The sequence below is a fragment of the Schistocerca americana genome, chromosome 1, assembly GCF_021461395.2.
Source record: "Schistocerca americana isolate TAMUIC-IGC-003095 chromosome 1, iqSchAmer2.1, whole genome shotgun sequence".
NCBI lineage: Eukaryota > Metazoa > Arthropoda > Insecta > Orthoptera > Acrididae > Schistocerca > Schistocerca americana.
The window spans coordinates 19,292,511-19,317,316 of NC_060119.1; the positions used below are offsets into that span (position 1 = coordinate 19,292,511).

At 45.0% G+C, this 24,806-nt stretch overlaps 1 protein-coding gene across 2 annotated transcripts in view; it reads left to right on the forward strand.

Moving 5' to 3' along the window:
• The window catches only part of LOC124545782 (kanadaptin), a 278,252-nt gene extending 253,830 nt beyond the window's left edge, over positions 1-24,422 (forward strand). For both annotated transcript variants that reach the window (XM_047124732.1, XM_047124738.1), the window contains exon 10: positions 24,074-24,422. In XM_047124732.1, coding sequence (XP_046980688.1) covers positions 24,074-24,199 — 126 coding nt within the window. In that variant the 3' untranslated portion in view covers positions 24,200-24,422. The remainder of the gene's footprint in view (positions 1-24,073) is intronic.
• Positions 24,423-24,806: the final 384 nt, after the last annotated feature.

The window sequence follows — 24,806 nt, forward strand, 5'->3', positions numbered from 1 at the left end:
ATGAATTGTTTGTTTCATTCTGATAATGAGTGTTTACAGCCTGTCCCTGCTCGCGGCATGGCTTGTTTTTGTGCGCGCTACCGCTGGTTACAATAAAAAAAAGAGAGGAATCGTTTCATTAGCAAAACAATGGCAAGAGACTGCTATTTGTTGTTACTTACACTGCTGCTTTCTTTGATAATGACCAACAAGAACCAAATAATAGACTGCTTTTGATAGAAGATGTTCGGAACGAGAGTTTAGCGAAAATTTTTCTCCGTTTGAAAATCTTTGCAGACGCCTCATTAGTACATTACATTCTGCACAGAAATTAGAGTCATCTTAGATTTAAAAATCTAGTCAATTGCCATGATTCATTTCTGACAGTATCACTATTAGGCATAAGAATAATACGAATATAAACATGACATGATATGATATGTATATTCTTCCGCGTTTGCTGTTGTCTCACCCTAGTTTCGTAGTTTATTAGGCAGACAGGATTTAAATGAGATAGCAGCAAACATGAAAGAATACATGGCAAAATGTTTATATTCGTATTATTCTTATGGCGAAGACAATACTGTATGTGATTCACAATTCATAAAAGTTCCTATTAGCAACCATCTCTTCTCACAGGTAGGAAAAAATTCAGAACGCAGGGTTGGCCATATTGACAAACATCCCAAACAGTCTTTCAGTCGGATTTTTGTAGTACATTGAAATGCTGCTACATTCGAAGATGAACAATACAGAATTTGTATTTACTTCGTTGGATAATGTATAAAATGCAGTGGTCGAAACTCGGGGCGGAGAAGAAGGCTCGTCCTCCACACTTTTTTTTTTTAATTTTTTTAATTTATTTTCTGACGCGGAGGTTTTGGTGCTAGTATTTATCTTTGTGCCTGCAAAGCATGCCTATGCAGCGCTACATATATTCAACGGCAGAAGTTAGTTGTGGTGGCACCTACCAACATTTTTCAGAACTTCCTTTGCACTCAGTTCTAAGCTGCAGGCGGTTTTTTGGATTACAAAATCCGGAAAAAAAGTGCGGCTTAGATTCCAGTAAATACAGTATTCAAGCAGTGGGCGAACAAGCGTACTGTAACCTACTTTTTTTGTTTTCGGACTGCATTTCCTTAGGATTCTTCCAATGAATCTCATTGTGGCATCTGCTTTACTGACGATTAATTTTATATGGTCATTCCATTTTAAATCACTCCTAATGCGTACTCCCAGATAATTTATGGAATTAACTGCTTCCAGTTGCTGACCTGCTATATTGTAGCTAAATGATAAGGGATCTATCTTTCTATGTATTCGCAGCACATTAAACTTGTCTACATTGAGATTCAATTGCCATTCCCTGCACCATGCATCAATTCGCTGCAGATCCTCCTGCTTTTCAGTACAATTTTCCATTGTTACAACCTCTCGATACTCCACAGCATCATCTGCAAAAAGCCTCAGTGAACTTCCAATGTCATCCACAAGGTCATTTATGTGTATTGTGAATAGCAACGGTCCCATGACACTCCCCTGCGGCACACCTGAAATCACTCTTACTTCGGAAGACTTCTCTCCATTGAGAATGACATGCTGCGTTCTGTTATCTAGGAACTCTTCAATCCAATCACACAATTGGTCTGATAGTCCATGTCCTCTTACTTTGTTCATTAAACGACTGTGGGGAACTGTATCGAATGCCGTGCGGAAGTAAAGAAACACGGCATCTACCTGGGAATCTGTGTCTATGGCCCTCTGAGTCTCGTGGACGAATAGCGTGAGCTGGGTTTCTCACGATCGTCTTTTTCGAAACCCATGCTGATTCCTACAGAGTAGATTTCTAGTATCCAGAAAAGTCATTATACTCGAACATAATACGTGTTACAAAATTCTACAACTGATCGACGTTAGAGATATAGGTCTATCTGCACATCTGTTCAACGTCCCTTCTTGAAAACGGGGATGACATGTGCCCTTTTCCAATCCTTTGGAACGCTACGCTCTTCCAGAGACCTACGGTACACCGCTGCAAGAAGGGGGGCAAGTTCCTTCGCGTACTCTGTGTAAAATCGAACTGGTATCCCACCAGGTCCAGCGGCCTTTCCTCTTTTGAGCGATTTTAATTGTTTCTCTATCCCTCTGTCGTCTATTTCGATATCTACCATTTTGTCATCTGTGCGACAATCTAGAGAAGGAAGTACAGTGCAGTCTTCCTCTGTGAAACAGCTTTGGAAAAAGACATGTAGTATTTCGGCCTTTAGTCTGTCATCCTCTGTTTCAGTACCATTTTGGTCACAGAGTGTCTGGACATTTTGTTTTGATCCACCTACCGCTTTGACATAAGACCAAATTTTCTGCCAAGTCAGTACATAGAACTTTACTTTCGAATTCATTGAACGCCTCTCGCATAGCCCTCCTCACACTACATTTTGCTCCGCGTAATTTTTGTTTGTCTGCAAGGCTTTGGCTATGTTTATGTTTGCTGTGAAGTTCCCTTTGCTTCCGCAGCAGCTTTCTAACTCGGTTGTTGTACCACGGTGGCTCTTTTCCATCTCTTACGATCTTGCTTGGCACATACTCATTTAACGCATATTGTACGATGGTTTTGAACTTTGTCCACTGACCCTCAACACTATCTGTACTTGAGACAAAACTTTTGTGTTGAGCCGTCAGGTACTCTGTAATCTGCTTTTTGTCACTTTTGCTAAACAGAAAAATCTTTCTACCTTTTTTAATATTTCTATTTACAGCTGAAATCATCGATGCAGTAACCGCTTTATGATCACTGATTCCCTGTTCTGCGTTAACTGTTTCAAATAGTTCGGGTCTGTTTGTCACCAGAAGGTCTAATATGTTATCGCCCCGAGTCGGTTCTCTGTTTAACTGCTCAAGGTAGTTTTCAGATAAAGCACTTAAAAAAATTTCACTGGATTCTTTGTCCCTGCCACCCCTTATGTATGTTTGAGTCTCCCAGTCTATATCTGGCAAATTAAAATCTCCACCCAGTAATATACATGGTGGGGAAATCTACTCGAAATATTTTCCAAATTATCCTTCAGGTGCACGGCCACAGCAGCTGCTGAGCCAGGGGGTCTATAGAGACATTCAATTACCATGTCTGAGCCTGCTTTAACCGTGACCTTCACCCAAATTATTTCACATTTCGGATCTCCGTCAATTTCCTTCGATACTATCGCACTTCTTATCGCTATAAACACGCCTCCCCCTTCACTGTCCAGCCTGTCTCTGCTGTATACATTCCAATCTGAGTTTAGGATTTCGTTACTGTTTACATCTGGTTTCAGCCAACTTTCTGTCCCTAGTACTATGTGGGCATTGTGACTGTTTATTATTGAGAGCAGTTCTGGGGCCTTTCTATAGACGCTCCTGCAGTTTACTATTAGCACATTAATATTGTTATTCCCTGTTGCATTTTGCCTACTCCTACCTTGTCGCGTCTCAGGAGGTGTCTTGTCGGGCCTAGGGAGGGAATTCTCTAACCTAAAAAACCCCCATGTGCACTCCACACGTACTCCGCTACCCTTGTAGCCGCTTCCGGTGTAGTGCACACCTGACCTATTCAGGGGGACCCTACATTTCTCCACCCGATAGCGGAGGTCGAGAAATTTGCACCCCAGATCTCCGCAGAATCGTCTGAGCCTCTGGTTTAAGCCTTCCACTCGGCTCCAAACCAGAGGACCGCGATCGATTCTGGGAACGATACTACAAATAGTTAGCTCTGATTCCACCCTGCGAGCGAGGCTTTCCGCCTTCACCAACTCCGCCAACCGCCTGTACGAACTGAGGATGACCTTTGAACCCAGACGGCAGGTGTCATTGGTGCCGACATGAGCAACAATTTGCAGTCGGGTGCACCCAGTGCTCTCTATCGCCGCCGGCACGGCCCCCTCCACATCTCGGATGAGACCCCCCCAGCAAGCAGACAGAGTGAACACTGGCCTTCTTCCCCGACCTTTCCGCTATTTCCCTAAGGGGCTCCATCACCCGCCTAACGTTGGAGCTTCCAATAACTAATAAACCCCTCCCCCCGTGGAGTGGCACTAGACAGAGAAGTGGTGTGGTAGGAATTGTAGACAACGAACAGAGTCACAACCTCGTCTCCGAGTATCGTCAACAGGACACTGATAGTTTTTGATGTGAGGCACGGAATTAACCATCTCTGGTGGAAGATGTGGCACACCTGGTCGTGTAGCAGGTGTCGAGATGTTGCGGTGCGAGTGTGTACGAAAACTTCACAATAAGCGTCTCAGTACGAGGAAATGTTACTACGTGGCACATCCGTCGCAGCACGGTCGTGGAGCAGAGGCCAATGTTAAGGCCGTTTGGAGAAGGCGAAGAATGAGAGTGAGGCTGTGTTGACAGAAACCTAGGTAGGAACAGAGCTATTGTCCTGTACTGGTTGCCAGGAATCGTAGTAGGCAGGTATCCGGTGGCACAGTAGGATCGACAGCTCGGGATGCGAGTAAATGTGTGAAGGAAGAAATTTGGTGCCCATAGGAGACAGCTGTAGCAAGCTAGAGATGTACGGAACTGCTATGACACGTGTGTGAAAGGCTGCCAGAGGGCCATTGACATCAACTTTCATTAAAGCGTGAACCAGATTCGTAGTAAACATTTGAACGTATTGGCTATTCCTTAATGCAGGCCATTTCCTGAAACATGCATCCCATACACTCATTAACGGTAGATCGTGTGCAGAGAAAGAGACTGAAAGTAGCGTTTACTGCACAATGGTAACTTTTCAAATCTTGCCCAAAAACAGAGTGAAAATATCAATACTTTAATGTGACGGGCAGTAGTTCCGATAAATATATATAAGGTCCAGGGAGACGTGCAAAACGCTTTTAATCTTTCCTAAGATAATATAGTGAAATATCGGTCTTACCACAAGCCCTACATATACTGGACAAGTTTTACATTTGCCACGACAGTACAAATCGTGAACCGCAACTTTACTTGGTGCCCCAGATAGATTAAGAATCACTAATAACTGATTAAGTTAACTAAGACAAAGCACTGTAATTATTGTATGTCTTGAAACAATCAGAAATAATTATGACTCAGATTAAAGTTGGAGCAGCAGTGTTAATCTTCCAGACTAAGTTGCACACGTACAAAGATACACAGTATATTTTGGTGATGCACGACCAGGGCCACGTTGTCACATCATCCAATTAATAGGTGACACAATAAGCATCACACTCGGTACTGCTCCATTGCGGCACTGCTTGTTGAATGTGGCCGCTATTTCCTTGTGCGCACATGCACACCCCCCTGCGGGTTCGGGGGTTAGAATAGCCCCGAGGTATTCCTGCCTGTCGTAAGAGGCGACTAAAAGGAGTCTCAAATGTTTTGGCCTTTTGTGATGGTCCCCTCTCGGGTTTGACCTCCATCTTTCTAAATTGTTCTGAAGAGCGAGCCAATTGGGGAAGGGCGCCTTACATGGTGCACTGTATCTGTTGTGCATTGAGACCTTTAGCCGGCTTTCTCGTCGTTGCAATGGTGTCCAGCTCGTTTTCTATCTCTTGGGCAAGGATACGTCCATGGGTGCGATTTCCACGCTGCACTGTGCAGTGTTGCTTTTCGCTGCGACGACGACCTCATACATTTTTGCACCTAAGATCCAGCACGAAGCCAATCCGTTGTGGTGGGGCTGCCATGTACCCTGTTGGTTGTAGCCCCCTGACAACACAGGGATCGCTCTGCTGATGCCTGCGCCGTTAACTCCCCATGTATGCCAAGGAGTAGATGCCCGTCTTCCTGGGGCATCGGGACTCCCGGCAATGGCCATCCTGCCAGGTGGCCCTTGCTGAGGCTGGGTGGCGCCCATGGGGAGGGCCCTTGGTCGAGTAGGTGGCATCAGGGTGGATGACACGCAATGAAGCGTGGCACATCATCTCTTGCTGGTGGCCAGCCACCAGCAGTCTCTAAGCGTTCGAGGGCTCATTTTAAAGGTAACATTTGTGACCCCAAATCGTTCCCATCCCTGGCCACACCATGGGAGGAACGAAAGGCAATGAATGACAGTGACACGTATTCGCCCCGGTATCTTGTCTGTACCAGAGCTCGCCAGACTGCAGGATCATACAGAAAGAACGCAAAATCATGGAATATGAGACCCTGGACTGACTGACTTACACTGAGGCTAAGCTGAAATTTGAACGGCTACATCCCGTGCGCATGATGGCATCTTATGCCTCAACTGTCACTCCTGCTCCAGCTCCTTTAGCTGCACCACAGTCCCCACTTCTAAGCCGGAGAAGCGTAAGTCTTCTTCGGCTTTTCTCGCTCGGAAGGGATCCCTTGGTTCACTCCCTTCCCAGGTTCCTACCAGCGGCACAGGAGACACCAACCAGTGGCTGAAGAAGCCACAGGTTGCTGGTCGTCGAGCTTCGCGATCATCTTCGGTCCCAGAGACTGACTCCAATAAGCCCTCTCAACGACAACCACAGCGAGAGAAAACGACATTGAAGACCCGTAAGACCAAGGCACCTGCAGTGGCACCTACTCCACCGCTATCTACAAGCTCTGCGTTTGAGGATGCGGTGGAGATTCTTGCGTCCGCTGAGGACCTCGATCTCGCCGATCCCTCAGACGCAATGGATAGCACTTGCACGGGTGCTCCATCGGAGCAGCAGGTGACCCAGAGGCGTAATCTGCCTTCCCAGTCCCATCACGCCTTTCTCAGCCAAGGACAATTCCATCCTCCAGTGGAACTGCAGCGGTTTCTTCCACCATCTAGCTGAGCTCCGACAACTTATCAGCCTTCACGCTTTCTTCTGCATTGCTCTTCAGGAAACTTAGTTTCCAGCAATGCGAACCTCCGCCCTCCGTGGCTATCGGGGTTATTGTAAGAACCGGGCAGCTTATGAAAGGGTGTCTGGTGGCATCTGCATATATGTCCTTAACTCTCTTCACAGCGAGTCTATCCCTCTACAAACAGCTTTAGAGGCTGTCGCTGTTCGGGTGTGGACGCCACAGGCTGTTACCATCTGCAGTCTTTACCTTCCACCGGATGGTGATGTCTCGCAGCATGTCCTGGCTGCGCTGATAGCCCAATTGCTGCCACCTTTCTTCTTATTGGGCAACTTCAACGCCCATAACCCTCTGTGGGGTGGGTCAGTGGCGACAGGTCGAGGCGCCACCATTGAGCATTTATTGGCACAGCTCGATCTTTCGCTGTTAAATGATAGTTCCTTCACACACTTCAGTGTGGCGCATGGCACGTACTCCGCCATTGACCTTTCGATCTGCAGCCCTAGCCTCTTACCATCTGTCCAATGGAGAGTGCATGACGACCTGTGTGGTAGTGACCACTCTCCGATCTTTCTGTCACTGCCGCAGCGTCAGTCTTCTGGGCGCCCTTGCAGGTGGGCAATGAATAAGGCTGACTGGGACTTGTTTTCCTCCATTGCCGCTATTGAGCCTCTGTGTAATGATGGCATTGATGCGGTGGTTCAATCGGTCACCACGGGCATTGTTACTGCTGCCGAATCTTCCATTCCCAGTTCTTCTGGGTCCCCTCGGTGGCGGACTGTGCCTTGGTGGTCGCCTGAGATCGCTGAAGCGATTAAAGATCGCTGGCGGGCGCTCCAACGTCACAAGCGTCATCCCTACATTGAACATCTCATTACCTTCAAACGTCTGCGTGCGCGGGCCCGCTGCTGTATCCGCCAAAGCAAGCAGGAGTGCTGGGAGCGGTATGTTTCCACCATTGGCCTCCATGTCTCTCCATCGCAGGTCTGAGCCAAGATCCGACGCCTCTATGGCTATCGGACCCCTGTCAGCGTCCCTGCGCTCTCACTGAATGGAGCAGTTTGTACAGACTCCGACGAAATTGCCAACCGCTTGGCAGAGCATTTTGCTCTGAGTTCCGCTTCTTCCAATTACCCCCTGGCCTTCCGCTCCATTAAAGAGCGGATGGAACGTCGGAGCCTCTCTTTTTGCACCCACCATTCTGAATCCTACAATGTTTCATTCAGTGAGTGGGAATTTCACAGTGCCCTTGCCACTTGCCCTGATACGCTCCTGGGCCAGATCGCATCCACTGTCAGATGCTGAAACACCTTTCAGTGGACTGCAAGCGACGCCTCCTCGACCTTTACAACCGTCTCTGGGTCGAGGGTGAGTTTCCATCGCAATGGCGGGAAATCATTGTCGTCCCTGTTTTGAAACCGGGCAAGGGCCCTTTGGAGGTGGACAGCTACCGCCCCATTAGCTTCACCAATGTTCTTTGCAAGCTTCTTGAACGGATGGTGAGGCGACGCTTGAATTGGGTATTGGAGTCTCGGGGCCTTCTGGCTCCGTCTCAGGGTGGGTTCCGTAAAGGCCTCTCCGCCACCGACAATCTGGTGAGTCTGGAGTCGGCCATCTGTACTGCCTTTGCCCGCCGTCAGCACCTGGTCGCTGTCTTTTTCGACGTGCGGAAGGCGTACGATACGACATGGCGTCATCACATACTTTCTATGCTTCATGGATGGGGTCTACGGGGCCCTCTGCCAATCTTTATCCGAAATTTTCTGTCGTATCGTACCTTCCGCGTGCAAGTCGCGGCCTCCCATAGTTCCTCCTGAGTCCAGGAGAACGGGGTACCACAGGAATCTGTCCTCAGTGTCTGCCTGTTTTTAATCGCAATAAACGGGCTCGCTGCGGCGGTGGGAAATTCTGTCTCCGCTTCCCTGTATGCTGACGACTTCTGCCCTTACTACCGCTCTACTGGCATTGCAGCTGTAGAACGTCAGCTACAGGGCACTATCCGCAAGGCGCAGTCTTGGGCTGTAGCGCATGGTTTTCAGTTTTCGGCTGCCAAGACCCGCGTTATGCATTTCTGCCGGCGCCGAACAGTCCATCCTGTGCCGCGGTTTTATCTTGCCGACGAACTCCTTGCTGTGGTGGAGACCCACAGGTTTTTGGGTGTAGTTTTTGATGCCCGGCTGACTTGGCTGCTTCATATTCGGCAGCTTAAACAGGTGTGTTGGCGGCATCTAAATGCTCTGAGATGCTTGAGCCACACCCGCTGGGGCGCCGACCGATCTACCCTGTTACGGCTCTACCAGGCATTAATCCAGTCCCGTCTGGATTATGGGAGCCTCGCTTATGGGAGCCTGGCATATGGCTCAGCATCCCCATCTGCGCTGCAGGTACTGGACCCAATCCTACACAGCGGAATACGCCTTGCCACTGTTGCCTTCCGGACCAGCCCAGTGGACAGCATACTTGCGGAGGTAGGTGTCCCTCCATTGCGGTTCAGGCGCCGAAATTTACTGGCCGCTTATGCTGCCCATGTTTTTAGCATGCCCGGGCATCCAAACTATCGTCTCCTGTTCCCGCGATCAGTCATCCATCTGCCAGAACGTCGGCCCCGGTCAGGTTGTACGATCGCGGCCCGCGTCAAAGAGCTTCTCTCCGGGCTTAGGGTTTTCAATGTTCCACCTCCTTTCCGGGCCACTTTGTGTACAGCCCCATGGTGTGTTCCTCGCCCTTGCCTTCGGCTCGACTTGGCACAGGGCCCGAAGGACTCAGTCCCTCCAGAGGCCTCCCGCTGCCGCTTTTATTCCATCCTGGCCACGTATCAGGGCTCTGACGTTGTTTACACTGACGGTTCGATGGTTGCTGGTTGTGTCGGTTATGCGCTAACTCTAGGGGACCATTCCGAACAACGTTCCTTGCCGGCTGGCTGCAGCGTTTACACTGCTGAGCTGGTCGCCATCTTTCGACCCCCAGAGTATATCCGCTCCTGCTCAGGTGAGTCCTTCGTGATCTGTAGCGATTCCCTGAGCGGTTTACGAGCTCTCGACCAGTATTTCCCTCTTTCTCGTCTGGTGATGGCTATCCAGGAGTCCCTGCATACTCTTGCCCGTTGCGGCCGCTCTGTGGTCTTTGTGTGGACCCCTGGTCATGTCGGTATCGCGGGCAATGAACATGTTGACCGCCTGGCGAAAGAGGCCACCAGGCAACCATCTGTGGATGTTGGCCTCCCAGAGACTGATTTGCGAGCGGTCCTCCGCCGAAAAGTTTTTGCTCTTTGGGACGCTGAATGACGCGATCGGAACACGCCCAATAAACTCCGTGCCATTAAGGAGACGACGACTGTATGGCGGTCATCCATGCGAGCCAACCGCAGGGACTCAGTCGTCCTTTGTCGGCTCCGCATTGGCCACTCCTGGCTGACACACAGTTACTTACTGCATCGGGAGGACCCTCCTCTGTGTCGCTGCGGGGCGGCTTTGACAGTGGCCCACATTTTGTTGGCCTGCCCCCTTTTAGCGGACATTTGCGCTGCCTGATACGCTCCTTGCCCTTTTAACTGATGACCCTGCTATGGCTGGCTTAGTTTTACGTTTTATTCGAGCAGGGGGTTTTTATCATTTAATATGAGTGTTTATGTTTTATTTTATTGTTTTGTGTTGATTCTGGCCTTTGGCCTACGGTTTTAAACTGAGTTCTTAATGTGTTCTCGGTGGTTGGCTTTTCCTTTTTTTATTCTATGGTCGGCCAACCACTGCCACACTCCGTGTGATTTTAATTTGTTATGTCTGTTCTTTGTCTGAGTTTTTCTTGTCCTGTGTTGTCTGTTGTCTCTATTATCCGTTTTCTACTCTGTGTAGTAGTTTTTAAGTTTTGGAACAAGGGACCGATGACCGTTGCAGTCTGGTCCCTTTAATCCCACAAACCAACCAACCAACCAGCACACACACACAAACAGGTACACTCTGACGTGTCCCGTAATGTGTATCTGGGAAAAACTGCTCCGACCTGGGTAGCCCTCAAATTTCACTACGACACCAGTAAATATTAATAGGGAGCCCGTTACCACAGTGCAGATAAACACGGTATTGTTTAAGTGTGCAGAAACATGTGCCATTCTTCGAGAGCTGACAGCCTGCTGTCAGTGCCATTTCCGTGTGAGCAAGGTGGAACGTTATTCTGTTGCCCGATTGAAATGTCTACTTCCATTTACTGCCCATCTGTTCCTCCACACCCCTCAGATCGTGTGCCGAAAAGGTCACTCGACCCCGCGATATCGTCAGGTGGCCGCGGTCGACTACAGTAGTGCCGACCACTGGCATATACTCCTCCCTTTATTCCCGGCAATTCCCTTCGATCGTATCTGATCTTCCCGACAGCCACTAGGCTCGATTTGGGATAGGTGAGCTCTTATAACATTTCCCTTCTTGGGATCCACTAACAATACTCACTATACTGTGGCAGGAGCTTTCTATCTTGTCAAGCTTTTTGCTTGAGACCTGGAAGTTCTTGACAGAGACCTGGAAGTTCTTGACAGAGACCTGGTCTCCCACATAATATGGCTCTGGGCACTGTCTGCTATTGTAGCACTGCCTGAAGACGATGCACCTTAAGAAGGTTCTGTTTTGCCCTCTTCCAGTGGACCACAAGTTGCCTTGGCCCGGTCGGTTCCAGCAGCAGGTTGACTGAAGGTACTTTGTGGACTATAAATCTTGAAACACAGTAGCAGTTCACCTGGTGTCAACTGCAGCTTCCTCTCTATGTCGCGTTTAATGGAATCACCACTCGTGGGAGTGTAGGGTCCCAGTTCTCCCGGTCTTTGCTACAGTACGTGATTAGGGCCGCCCCCAGGTTCGGTTAAAACTCTCAGCATTTGAAGGGTTGGGGTAATAGGTGTGGTGGCATGTGTAATACCAATACCACACTAAAGTCCCTAAAACCACCCAACATAAAGCATGTCACATTGTCATATGTAATATATTGTGGTGGACAAGAAACACTATAGATGTTCTTTAAGTTCTGTACCATTGCTTCAGTAATAGCTGCCCCGGTGGGAGGCAGGTGCAATGGACCTGCAAAATCAATAACCATTTTTTGAAGGGGACAGTTCACTGTAGCAGATGCTAACCAACCCACCTTCATATACTGAACAGGCTTGACCCCAATGCATACCTGACATATACTCACTCTGTTTTTTATATCACTATCAATTCTCTTCCATGTAAAATGCTGACATATTACGGCATTTGTGAAAATGCCCACCTGTAGAGCACTCATGGAAATACTCGAACAGGAAAGGCACAAATTGCTGACGCACCACTATCTTGTTGTCCTTGTCGTACCTAGCCCCATCTGGTTTAACAACCTGCCCCTCCCCAATTTTCTTTCTGATTGGCGCTTCTTCCTCGTCCTTCTCCTGATGTTCTTCAATATTTCAAAAATGCGGATTGTCACAACTTTTTTGTTAGTCTGTCCTGTTCATCACTCTGTTTTCCTGTTTCCATCTCCTGGCCCACAATTTGAGCACTAAAATCATCGTTGCCCATCTGGCAATCTAACCTGTCTTTTCTGGCCGGCTGAGGAACCAGCTTAATGCCTAGATGTCAGTTTCTAGCATAAACTGCATATGCTCCTGGTAATGCCTGAATTTTTCTACTCTAAATAGCACTTCTAGAGTCTGTAACTCATAAACTGAGTAAGTGTTCTCTAAGTGGTTTTAGGTCTGGGATGCAAATGCTATTGAAATTATCCCTTCTTCATTCTCCTGAAATAGGACTGCTCCCATCTTACATTCGAGGTGTCCATCTACAAGATGAATCGTGTGCTAGAATCGTGAAGAGGCAGGACTGTATCTGACATCAAACCTCATTTCAGCGTCACCTGTGGTGCTTCTCGTGAGGCTGACCCCTCAGATATATGTCTCTTTTCTCCTAAATCACATAATTTCCCCATCTTCTCTGTGAGCTCCAGGATAAATTTGCAAAAAAAATTTCGCCTTGCGTAAGAATTTCACCGCGTCTTTGACATTCCTAAGTGCTGACAGATGTCGATCGACGCTCATCCTGTCTGGGACAACCGTGTGCCTTAAGAAATGCATTAATTCACAGGTGAACTTGACCTCGGCCAGAGGAACAGTCGATCCTGCTTTTCTCAGTCTACCAAGTACTTCTCATAAATGTTGAAAATGTTCCTCCATAGAATTACTATAAACTACCAGATCGCCTGGTTTGGATCTAATGTCGTAAACAGTTTTGCCGTGTGAAATCAGCCGAAACAAGAATGACGATCTGAGAGTGATTGTGATCACAATTTCACCTGTTTGTTCAGATCCCTATAATCCACCACTGGGTGATAGCACCCATCTGATTTGGGAACAAAAAACATGGACGCCACATACTGTGATTTGGACAGCCAAATAATCCCCTGTTCTAACATTTCCTTCAACAGCTTCATCGTGGGAGGGGCAAATATATACAGAGCTTTCTTTATCACAATGTTATCCTGTAGCTTGATATGATATTCTACTAATGGAGTAACACTCAACTTTGCCATCAAAACATCCAGGAATGCAGGATAGATTTGAATGCTTTGAGAAAATAAGCCAACCAGTTGCAGGTGTGATTTCATAGTTTCAGCAGTTGTAAAACTGTCTTCTTCAAAAGTACAAGGAGTGTCGAATAAGAAATAAAACACTTTTTTCAGTTGAACAGATGCAGAATTTGTAGAGGAACATCGCGAAATATTTCCGCATCGGCCCCTACAGTTTCGTGAAATTTCGATAGATGGCTGTGCTCTACAGAGCCTTCAAAATGGTGTCTGTAACAGAGGTGCATTCTGTGTGGAGAGTTGTCACTGAGTTTCTTTTCGTGGAAAACCAGAGCGTCACAAACATTCATAGGCACTTGCAGAAAGTCTACGGAGACCTGGCAGTGAACAGAAGCACTGTGAGATGTTGGGTGAGAGGTCTGTCATTTTCGGAATAAGGTCATGCAGACCTGTCCGATCTCGCGTGTGCCAGTTGGCACGCACGTAGCTGTGACTGCTGCATTGTTGGAACGTGTGGACACTCTCATTCCAGGTGATCGACAGATCTCAATCGAGCAGCTCACTGCTCAACTGGACTTCTCCGTTGGCAGTGCTGACACTCTTCTTCACCAGTTTGGGTCCTCAAAGGTATATGCCCTCTGTGTTCCTTGCCGCCCAATGGAAGACCGTCAAGAGCAATGAATCTGTGTGAATTCTTTACACATTACAAGGCCGATCGTGACAATATTTTGTCAACCAGTAGAGTGATACTGTGTAAGCATACAGGCCCTCCCAGTAAGGTAGCGTAAGGCTATTGCACTGAACAGAGATGGTGTTGAAAAATAGGGTTTTCTAGCCAAAGGAGTGGGGAATAACACGGTTTATTGGAATCCTGAATAAAACAACCTGCATTCGTGGGAGGAAAGAATATTGCATTATATACTGAACGCCCCTCGTACATGCACCTATCCAGGAAATTTTTCACATCACAGTTAAAAAGAAGTAACATAGTGTAAAGGATGTACAAAAACCACTGGATAAAAATATAAACAAAAACTAAATAGACGCATATTAACATACTGGAGATGACAAATTTCAGAGCAGAAAAGCTCGTGTCGAGTAAGATGGTACACAGTAAAACCAAATAAAATCAATTAAACAACACTCCCATTAGAGCTGGGCTATGTGTAAAAGTCTTCACATTAAAATATATGAGGAATTAAAAGGCAGTGAAATGGCTCATATGTGGCTGGTGCCGTGCTGCAACTGACAAAGTTTTCGCAGTGCACAAAATAAGAAATATCGGTAGGTGGTGTACCTGTGCGAAAACGTATGCGCGAAACGAACAGATAAACTGTAAACTACCAGTTGGCACGGTACATCAAAAAGGGACTGAGAAAAATTTTAGATAGAAAAATGGGGGAAGATGAGAGATAGGGAGGAGGAGGGGTACTTTAAATCAAAAATATCCAGACACCTGGCTGAAAATGACTTACAAGTTCGTGGCACCCTCCATCGGTAATGCTGCAATTCGATATGGTATTGGCCCATCCTTAGCCTTGATGGCAGCTTCCACTTTCACAGGCATACGTTCAACCAGGTGCTGGAAGGTTTCTTGGGGAATAGCAGCCCATTCTTCACGGAGTGCTGCACTGAGGAGAGGTATCGATGTCAGTCGGTGAGGCCTGGCATTAAGTCGGCGTTCCAAAACATCCCAAAGGTGTTCTATGGGATACAGGTCAGGACTATGTGCAGGCCAGTCCATTATAGGGATTTTATTGTCGTGTAACCAATCACAGGCTGTGCATTACAAACAGTTGCTCGATCGTGTTGAAAGATGCAGTTGCCATGCCTAAATTGCTCTTCAACGGTGAGAAGCAAGAAAGTGCTTAAAACATCAATGTAGGGCTGTGTCGTGATAGTGCCGTGCAAAACAACAAGGGGTGCAAGCCCCCTCCATGAAAAACATGACCACACCATAACACCACTGCCTCTGAATTTTGCTGGTGGCACGAAACACCCTGGCAGATGAAGTTCACTGGGCATTCCCATACCCACACCCTGCCATCAGATTGCCACCTTGTGTACTGTGATTTGTCAGTCCACACAATTTTTTCCACTGTTAAATCGTCCAGTGTTTACGCTCTTTACAGCAAGCAAGTTGTCGTGTGGCATTTACCGGTGAGATGTGTGGCTTACGAGCAGTCTCACCTCCCGCCTAAATGTCGTAGTACTCGCAGTGGATCCTGATGCAGTTTGGAACTCCTGTGTGATGGTCTGGATAGATCTCTGCCTGTTACACATTACGACCCTCTTCAACTGTTGGTGGTCTCTGTCAGTCAACAGACGAGGTTGGCCTGTATGCTTTTGTGCTGTACATGTCCATTCACGTTTCCACTTCACTATCACATTGGAAACAGTGGACCTAGCGATGTTTAGGAATGTGGAAATTTTGCGTACTGACATATGTCACAAGTGATACCCGGTCACCTGACCACATTTGAAGTCCATGATTTCCACCGAGCGCCCTATTCTGTTCTCTCATCATGTCTAATGACTACTGAGGTCCCTGATATGGAGTACCAGGCAGTGGGTGGCAGCACAGTGCACCTAATGTGAAAATGTATGTTTTTGTGGGTGTCCGGATACTTTTGATCACATAGTGTAACTGAGGTTCATGGATTAGGGCCACATCCACATCCTGTCTTCCCAAAAGATGACTCGAGACAGTACTTACTTCACTTACTATGTTGCAGGTTTATCTGGAACACTTTCATTCACCAGCTTGTTACCATTGTTGCTTTCGATCTCCTTAATTACCTGAAAGTAATCTACAAGAACCATAAATACAGTTTCAAGTCCAGTTCTTGCATTGCTTTAGGGGATTCCTCACTGACTTCCACCACAACGGCTTGGCAGTCAGATTCAACCTTCCAGTCATCTGTCAAGAGCTCCTGGTTCTGCACTTATACTTTCTCGAAAAGAGTTACTTGAGGAAGAGCCTTAAGAAGTTGCGGTACCCAAATTGATATCTTCAGGGTTTTCAAGAGTTCCTTTGCCGACTTGACGAGCAGCTTCACCTCCTGCCACAGCGATATCTTGGGCACCATATCTTTAAGCCAGTCTATTGTTCCCAACTCTTAGGAGATGAAGATAAAAGGACCTTTGTCCAGATAGACACTCTGACATTGGAGCATAGACTTGTGTCTTCCCCAATCTTTTCAAAGATTGAATTAGCTGCTCGGGTTTCAATGTTGTATTGATCAGCAGATATCCTGTTGAATGACTGCTATCCCAAAAACCACGACTTGAAAACTGAATAAAAATTTGCTGCTTAAATAATTAAAAGAAAATTTTGAAAGAATGATTGAAAAAAAATTTTGAAGGTACACATATCCTGAGTGAAATTTAACTGGCACTAATATAAACAGACCTTCAATATTCAATACATTTATTCAGATTTAAATTTACATGCTTCTTTTTCTTGTTACCGCTATTGTGCATAGAGCTTGGTATGACAATACTGGTTCCAGATCGCCCCTCTTCTGCTCATGCAAATTATTCCTGCCTGCTTCAATCCTCTCGATGCAGGATTCTCGGCGCGTCGCAGAGAGATGAACAGACGGGTATCATCACCGTGAATTTATAAATAAACTTTGCTATCTTGATAACTTTCTTTAATACAAACTAAAGCACAATTGGAATACACACTTCTGAAGAATAAAAATGCAGTGGAACTTGTCACACTTCCACCCGCTACCACTTACAGAGACAGACAGACGAATCTAAAGCAATGAAAAAATTGAAGAGCATTTCTCTACCTCTATTGTTTCAATGCCAATGTTATCAATGGTACAAAATTTTATATACGTAGACACACATATCTTATATGTATAAGAAGAAAAGAAAGAAAATAATAATAGTAATAATAATAATATGTTACATTATAGACTGCAAAAATATCTGTCTCTTCTCCTGATTTGTGTCTTGGCTTTTTCTGGATCTGGTTACCTTGAGAAGTGGGAGTATCTGGACTCCTCTCTTGTTTTGGTAGTGGAAGCAACCTGTTTACCCCCTTTACTCTGGGACAGTCAGTCAGTCTCTCTCTCTCTCTCTCTCTCTCTCTCTCTCTCTCTCTCTCTCTCTCTCGTCCTCTTTTTTTTAATGGTTCAAGGCCTTTTAATGCCCTCCATCTATTCTTCGTTTGCCTCGCCTTTTTCTCTTTTCCCCCTCTGAGCCCCACACAAGAATTTGATGTTGATCTGGTCCAACTTCCCAGTGATGTCTGCCACTACTTGGGCTGGTCAGTCACGTGATTCATTTGCAGAAATGACTTCCATCAGTTCTAAATCCAGTGTTTGGGTATTTGCGGTATCATCAAGTCCCTCAGTTTTTATGTGTTATCTGTGTTCTCCATTTTAGTCCCACGAGAATTAGGGATATGTCAGTTACCAGTGGGGCCACACACAAGTGTAAGGCTAAGTACTCATGGAGGTCACCCAGAATCCCTGAGGTTCATTTATCCCCTTAGCATGGATCAAGTCTCATCTTGGCTTGGATACCTAGGGAGTTGGAAATGGCTGTGGGAAGAGATGTGTGAAGCACACAGCGTCAGGTTCATCTACATCTACGTGTACCTGGGCTAAGTGTCTGGCTTGGGAGACCATGGCAGTAGTTGCACTATCGCCAGCATAGTCCTCGGCTTCACACGAACATGCGAACATCTCAACCACAAGTTCAGTGTTACGATAAGGCAGTGGAGAGGAACCTTATTGATTGCAGTGTTTCTTACATTTAAAGTGCTTCCAGAGCTAGAAATAAAATCAGTTTCAACGAATAGATTATTAGATTCTAATGGTGTTATTCTTTGAAAGACTAAAATAAAAATAAAAACGATTGTACTATCTAGTGTGAAATGCTCAGTGTACAACTGTGAATTGCGCACTGGCAGAAGCGTCCAAAGGAAACATATTGCTGACATAGGAGCCATTGATAATTGTATGCTAAGTCTCACTAGTGTAATACCACAATACAAAATTTGTAAAATAGTTTTACATCTGAACCTATAGTTTAGATTTACAAATGGAACTAGCAGAATGAGGAATTTACAGCTTAGTCATTGCTCAGTCTAAGCGACCAAAGGCGGTGATTCTGGCAGTGACAAGAAAATGAAGAGTGCAACAGATAGAAGACAATGTTCGGTGAGAAATACAAAGTACTCTTCTGTACAATGCCGACAACAGATTTGTGTCATTGCACCCAGTGTGACATGCCCCAGGGCAGTAGGCAAATAAATTTGTCACTGGAGGTGTATGGATTCAGTTATAACCTTGTACAGGCTCCATAAACTTTCCAAAAAAATTGTGCCGCATTATATTTTTGCAGTACATGATCTAATTGTTGTGAGTTCTTGCTTTCTTTAGGAAAGAAATGCACTGTAAAGTGGAATGCGTTGGAAAAGTACACTCTCCTCAGCTGACTGCGTAAAGTCAATTGCTAGAGGTTTGCTTTTCCAAGAAAAAAGCGAGACAAGGAAAACATAGAAGTACATCTATTGACAGCTCCCATACAGCAAAGAAGTGGAAGAATGAACCACCTACTGCAAACCCTATGATGTGCATATTGTGGATATGAAAAGAAGATGCAAGATTCCATCATATGATGGAATAATCAGAGAGAGGTGTGTAAAATGAAAAGAGACACATATATTTCACTGCAAATAAGAAATGTTTCTTGAAATTCTACACTGAATGGTAATAATAATAATAATAGAAGCTAGTCAGGAGTACAAAAAACATGTTTTTTAATTGGACAGATAAAAAAACTACTCACCAGGTGATGACAGGAGAATACACACATAAAAGAAGCTGATATTTACACAAGCTTTTGGAGCCACTGCTCCTCCTTCCAGCAGAAGGGTTGAAGGGGAAAGAAGAGGGGTGAAGGAAAAGGACTGGAGAGGTTTAGGAAAAAAGGTAGCTTTTGGAAAAGTCACCCAGAGCTGCGGGTCAGGTTGAGAATGAAAGACTGGTTCAAATGGTTCAAATGGCTCTGAACACTATGGGACTCAACTGCTGAGGTCATTAGTCCCCTAGAACTTAGAACTAGTTAAACCTAACTAACCTAAGGACATCACAAACATCCATGCCCGAGGCAGGATTCGAACCTCCGACTGTAGCGGTCTTGTGGTTCCAGACTGCAGCGCCTTTAACCGCACGGCCACTTCGGCCGGCATGAAAGACTGTTTGTGGGGGACTGCACCAGACAAGATTTGAAAGCCTGAGAATTAAAAGTGCAAGACAGGCTAAAATGCAAAACAGAGATTACTGCAAAAACATTGTGCATGTGTTAATAAGAGTGGAAAGCTAAGTTCATTGTACATAACAGAGACGGGAGGGAGACAGCGATAAATAGACAGGTCACAAAATGAAAGATGTAGAAAATTAAAACTGAGTGAAGAAATGAGTATTCACTGTGAAGAAATGCTGAGACTGAAGAAATTGACGTAAATTAAAGCCATGTGGGTAGCGAGAACTGAGGACATATTGTAGCGCTATTTCTCGCCTAGAGAGTTTTGAGAAACTGGTGTCTGGAGGAAGAACCCGATGGTGCGTGTGGTGAAATAGGCACTGAGGTCACAACTGTCATGTTCTAGAGCGTGCTGTGCAACAGGATATTGTGTGTCGCTGGTGTACACCTTCTGCCTATATCCCTTCATCCTAACTGATAACTTGGTGGTAGTCATGCCGAACAGGATTTTCGTAACAGCTGGTAGATGACGTGTCGTTCCGCAGATCTGTCCTATTCGCACCGTACACCATGCTTGTCACCATTGGTGCCACCTACCTCTATATCAATGTCCCCCCACGTACATGGCGTGTCTGCTGCTGAACATTTCCTCAGTCAGTGCCTGCCTGATTCCAAACCTGTGATATACATTCTGCTCACCTTAATCAACTTTATACTTACCAACAACTACTTCACCTTTGCGGGGCAGACAAACAAACAGATGTAAGGTATTGTCGTAGGAACCAGGATGGTTCCTTCCTATGCCAACCTTTTCGTGGGTTGTTTGGAGTACATCCGTAAGCCTTCAGCCCCTGGTTTGGTTTAGATACATTGATGAATCATTGCCATATAGACCCATGGTGACACTGAACTGTTAAATCCCTGGAACCTTTAAATACCTCCCCCAATTAAATTTCACACGGTGCTATTCCAAACCCCGTGCAACTTTCCTCAATGTCGATCTCGCCCTCACCGGAGACCACCTACATGCATCCGTCCATATTAAACCTAGTAATAAGCAACAGTACTTACATTTTGACAGTTGCCGTCCTTTTCGTGTCAAACATTCACTTCCGTGCAGACTCTTTACGGCAATACACCATTACCCCTAGAATAGGGCCGAGACGTTCCTGCCTGTCGTAACAGGCATCTAAAAGGAGTCTCCCACTTTCTGGCCTTATACATTATGGCCCCCTTTCAGGGTTTGGCATCCGCACTATCCAAATTTTCCTAAGTGCGGGCCATTTGGAGAAGGGCACCTTAAGTGGTGCATCTTATATCCCACATGCATTAAGATCTTCTGCACCCATTATTGTCATGTCGCTGCAACTCCATGAATATTTCAGCTATCTGGGCAAGGACACATCACACGGTGCATAATCTCCATCTGTTGTTCACTGTACTCTTTTGCCGCACAACAGTACTGGATTTCTACATGCCCAGTATCCAGCACAGTAGACAGTCTGTCGTGGAGGTGTCGTCACATACCCTCTCGGTCGTAGCCTTCTGACTGTGCAGGGATCATATTACTGATGCCCGAGCTGCAACCTCCCTACATATGCCACGGAGTAGATGTCCATCATCTCGGGACACTCAGAGTCCCGGCAATGGCCATCGCACCAGGTGACCTTTGCTGGGGCTGAGTGGCACCTGTGGGGAGAGCCCCTACTCACAGTGGCTGGCATCAGGGTGGATGACCCACAGTGAAGTGGACAAAGTCAGCTTTCGCTGGGGGCCGAATGGTCCCAGCATTCGCTAAGAAAGGGAATGTTGAATACAATGCTGCGACATGTGACACCCTAAGTCACTCCCCTCCGTAGCTATACCGTGGGAAAACATAGGGCTACGGAAAGAAGAGAGCCGTATTTGCCTTGTTACTTAGTGTGCAGCAGAACGATGGGGACTCGTTTCTGGTTAAGAAGCCTCTATTTTTTTGTGGAGCACCTGAAAGATAAGTTTGGGGAAGTGACAGCTCTATTCACAACGTACAGTGGAGCAGTCATGATTCAGACGGCATTCCTAGCCCATTTCAAGAAATTATGTCTCAAACCATGTGTTTTTGAGCGTACATTCATCTTATGTTCACTCCATCTGCGGATGTTTACATTTATTTACGCATCATTAACATTGTTTCTTTACTTAGGATGTGTTAAATTCTGCAGTGCCTAGCTCTCACTCCTGTCAATTTCTTCTGCAGGCTGGATTGAAACAAACTGTTAACAGAATAATTGCATTTAAAAAGTGGGGCAAAATTATCCAGACAATTTCCTACATTTAAACTGGAATGGGATGCTCATCCTACTTCCTTTTTGTTCTGCCTATCTGCAACTCAAAGTGTCATCTTTATGGTGAGAAGCAATATATCCTTTTCATAATAATTTTTATCTGTTACAACTGTGCAGCTTGAATTCAGAAGGAATTACAGAAAATAACCGCTATGTAAACAGAACATTGTGTGTTGGTATTGATAATGTGAGAATACTGATTGAGCTGTGAACAGAAAAGTACCAATCAATCAAGTATGCCAGATGCAAATGGGGAGAGAACAAGGTAAATTTCATATGGAGTCCAAAACAATCAATGGTCCACAGAAGCCACAAACTGCAGAATACTGCAGCAAACTGTGTGGAAGGTTTTGTGATGATGGTTGCATTTCAAACAGTACTTTTTGCATCTTGTGCAACAATTAAAACCAGAAGATTATGGCCATCACCAATTTTGCATCACAGTGCAGGATGTAGTGAGTCGAGAATTTCCACGTAAATTCTGGAAACACTCGACCTTCTGCCTCCTCGAACCCCGATGTTTTAAAGATAAGTGTGAGAAAGCCTATTTACTGCACAACACATGTCTGTGTGTGCAGGATTGACGTTTGTCGTGGGAGGACAGGACCTGCGTCAGACGAGCAGCACCGACAAGTGTTTGCCGTTCACGCCTTGGGAGCTGCATTCGAAGGTCAAGAAGTGTTTGTGTAATATTCTGTGGTTTATGGTACTGTGACAATTGTTAAAGAATAGAGACATTTACTTACTTCATGTATGGGACTCACTAGAGGCAAGACATGTTAAAAATTTCTGGTGGTTATTAAACCAACCATGATATAAGTGTATATTAATAGAGTCTAATGTTTGATGACTGAGTTGGCTTAACAGATGTTAAATGTTTGTACAAGAAATGGTAAAGTGGTTTCTTGTCGAAGTGAAAATATACCATGATTGAACTGAAAGTTTTCTACGATTACCCAATTATTTCAAAAGTAGAGTCTTTTAAATTCCTATAACCAGCGATACCCTTCGGAGAAGAAGCTTTTGGGAGATCGACATGGTTGATTATCCAGAGAAGAGTATCAGCTAGACCTGTGATGTAAGTCAACTGATGAGAGAGGGGTGTGAATTGTGAATGCAATCCAGTTTTGCACTGCTCCTCGAATCGTCAAAATGTTAGAAGGAATCACTTAAGGATGAAAATTTCACCTCCAACCTGATATCCAGCAACAAAGCAACCTTCCTTGTAACTGAAAATGTTAATCACCATAGCGAGAAATTGTGGTACACAAATGAGATACACCAAAACGTAACGTTTTCTGTGCAGTGGCACAGATGAAATGGTATAGCCTGCTATTCTTCTGTGAGAAGACTGATGGGCACTTCTGACTTTTACATGTAGCAGTATGGTAGTTTCCTAGAATTTTATCTTCCAACAAGATTGGACACTCCATTATTAGAGCATCAGTGTTCATCACTACCTAAATGACAAACTTCTGCATCAATGTGTTGGGGTAATCAGTAAGATGAAGGCACTTGTGGAACATTTCTTGAGTGCAAAATGCAAACTTGATGAGTTTACTGTTACGTTCATGCATCAGTCATACTTGTACATGTAATACGTTGGAAAATATAGAGCTCTGAAAATGAGTAAATGATTTATAGTAGCGCTGTATTTTTACACTGATAGAGAAATGTTTTTCTCGCTGTCAGGAAACCCTTTAGTTTAATGAGATCATTGTTAGTTCAGAATGTGAAATACTGTAAGGAGAGCCATCTTTGTGTGAATATTTCTGCAGTGCAATTAGCGTTTTAAATGTAAAGTCTTGTAACATTTTGTGAAAGCTTCTTGTTGTGCTCTACAAGCAGGAATAGATTATTTTTGTTCACGGCCAGTGGGTGGGAATAATTGCTTATACATTGAAGATGAATAGTCTGTGAAAGTTTTATTATAAACAAGTGAAATAGGTTGCTCTGCTATCTTTTAACAACCAACAGATGCACCATTCAGAGTACAGATAATTCAGGAATGAGCATCAGTATTGAAGGTCCACTAAGTTAAAATTTTTAACCTTCAGCACAGTGATCTTGATTATAAAACTTCCTGTATTCTGTCTCAATGTATCAGGGAATTTCAGACTATACTCAGCTGCAGAGTGGTGTTCTATTCTAATTTCCTTATTGTTTTGTTCAACTGCTTTCTCTTTCGAGTTGCTTACAATTTTCTTTCTTTTTTTTTCCAGGGAAAAATGGCACAGAAAATGGACTATGATTACGATGAATCCAACCCAGATTATTCAGTTTGGGTTCCCCCAGAAGGCCAGACAGGTGATGGTCGTACGAAGCTCAATGAAAAGTATGGGTACTAGATTGATTCCTGCCATGAGTGAAAAGTTATCAAAACATGCACAGTTTTCCTCCCAATGTATATGCACTTCAAAGTACGCTGCAATAGTGCATGTGTTACCTGTTGACATACCTTGTTTGTGGTCCTGGAGCAGTTCTTCTCCCTTTCACAGATAGATAATAATTTGGCAGTCTTTCTTTACTTGTAATGAAGAAATAAATAAAGCAAGGGAAAGGTAAACAGCACTTCTGAGTGAGATGCATTTATTGTTTGTAAGTACAGTGATGCTAAATTGGTACTAACATTTTTGAAATGACAGACTTCACATTGACTTTGTTTCATTGGAATTATAAACATTGGGGGAATGATCATGCATGAAAATTTTTGTTGCTTTTCTTTATTTGTAAGAGTATTCATCACTGAGATTAGTAAACAAATAAGTGGTTAAAGCGGATAAACATTTGTAATTTAATTAGTTTCTCTGCATTTTGAGTTGTTGGTGCCTTGAATACTAAAATCTTTGTACATGACATGAGACTAAAGTGTTTGCAGTAAGAGCAGAAGGTTGTAAAAGAACTGAAATCATAGCTTTAATCATAGCTTTAGTAGCTTACAGCACCATCAATGAC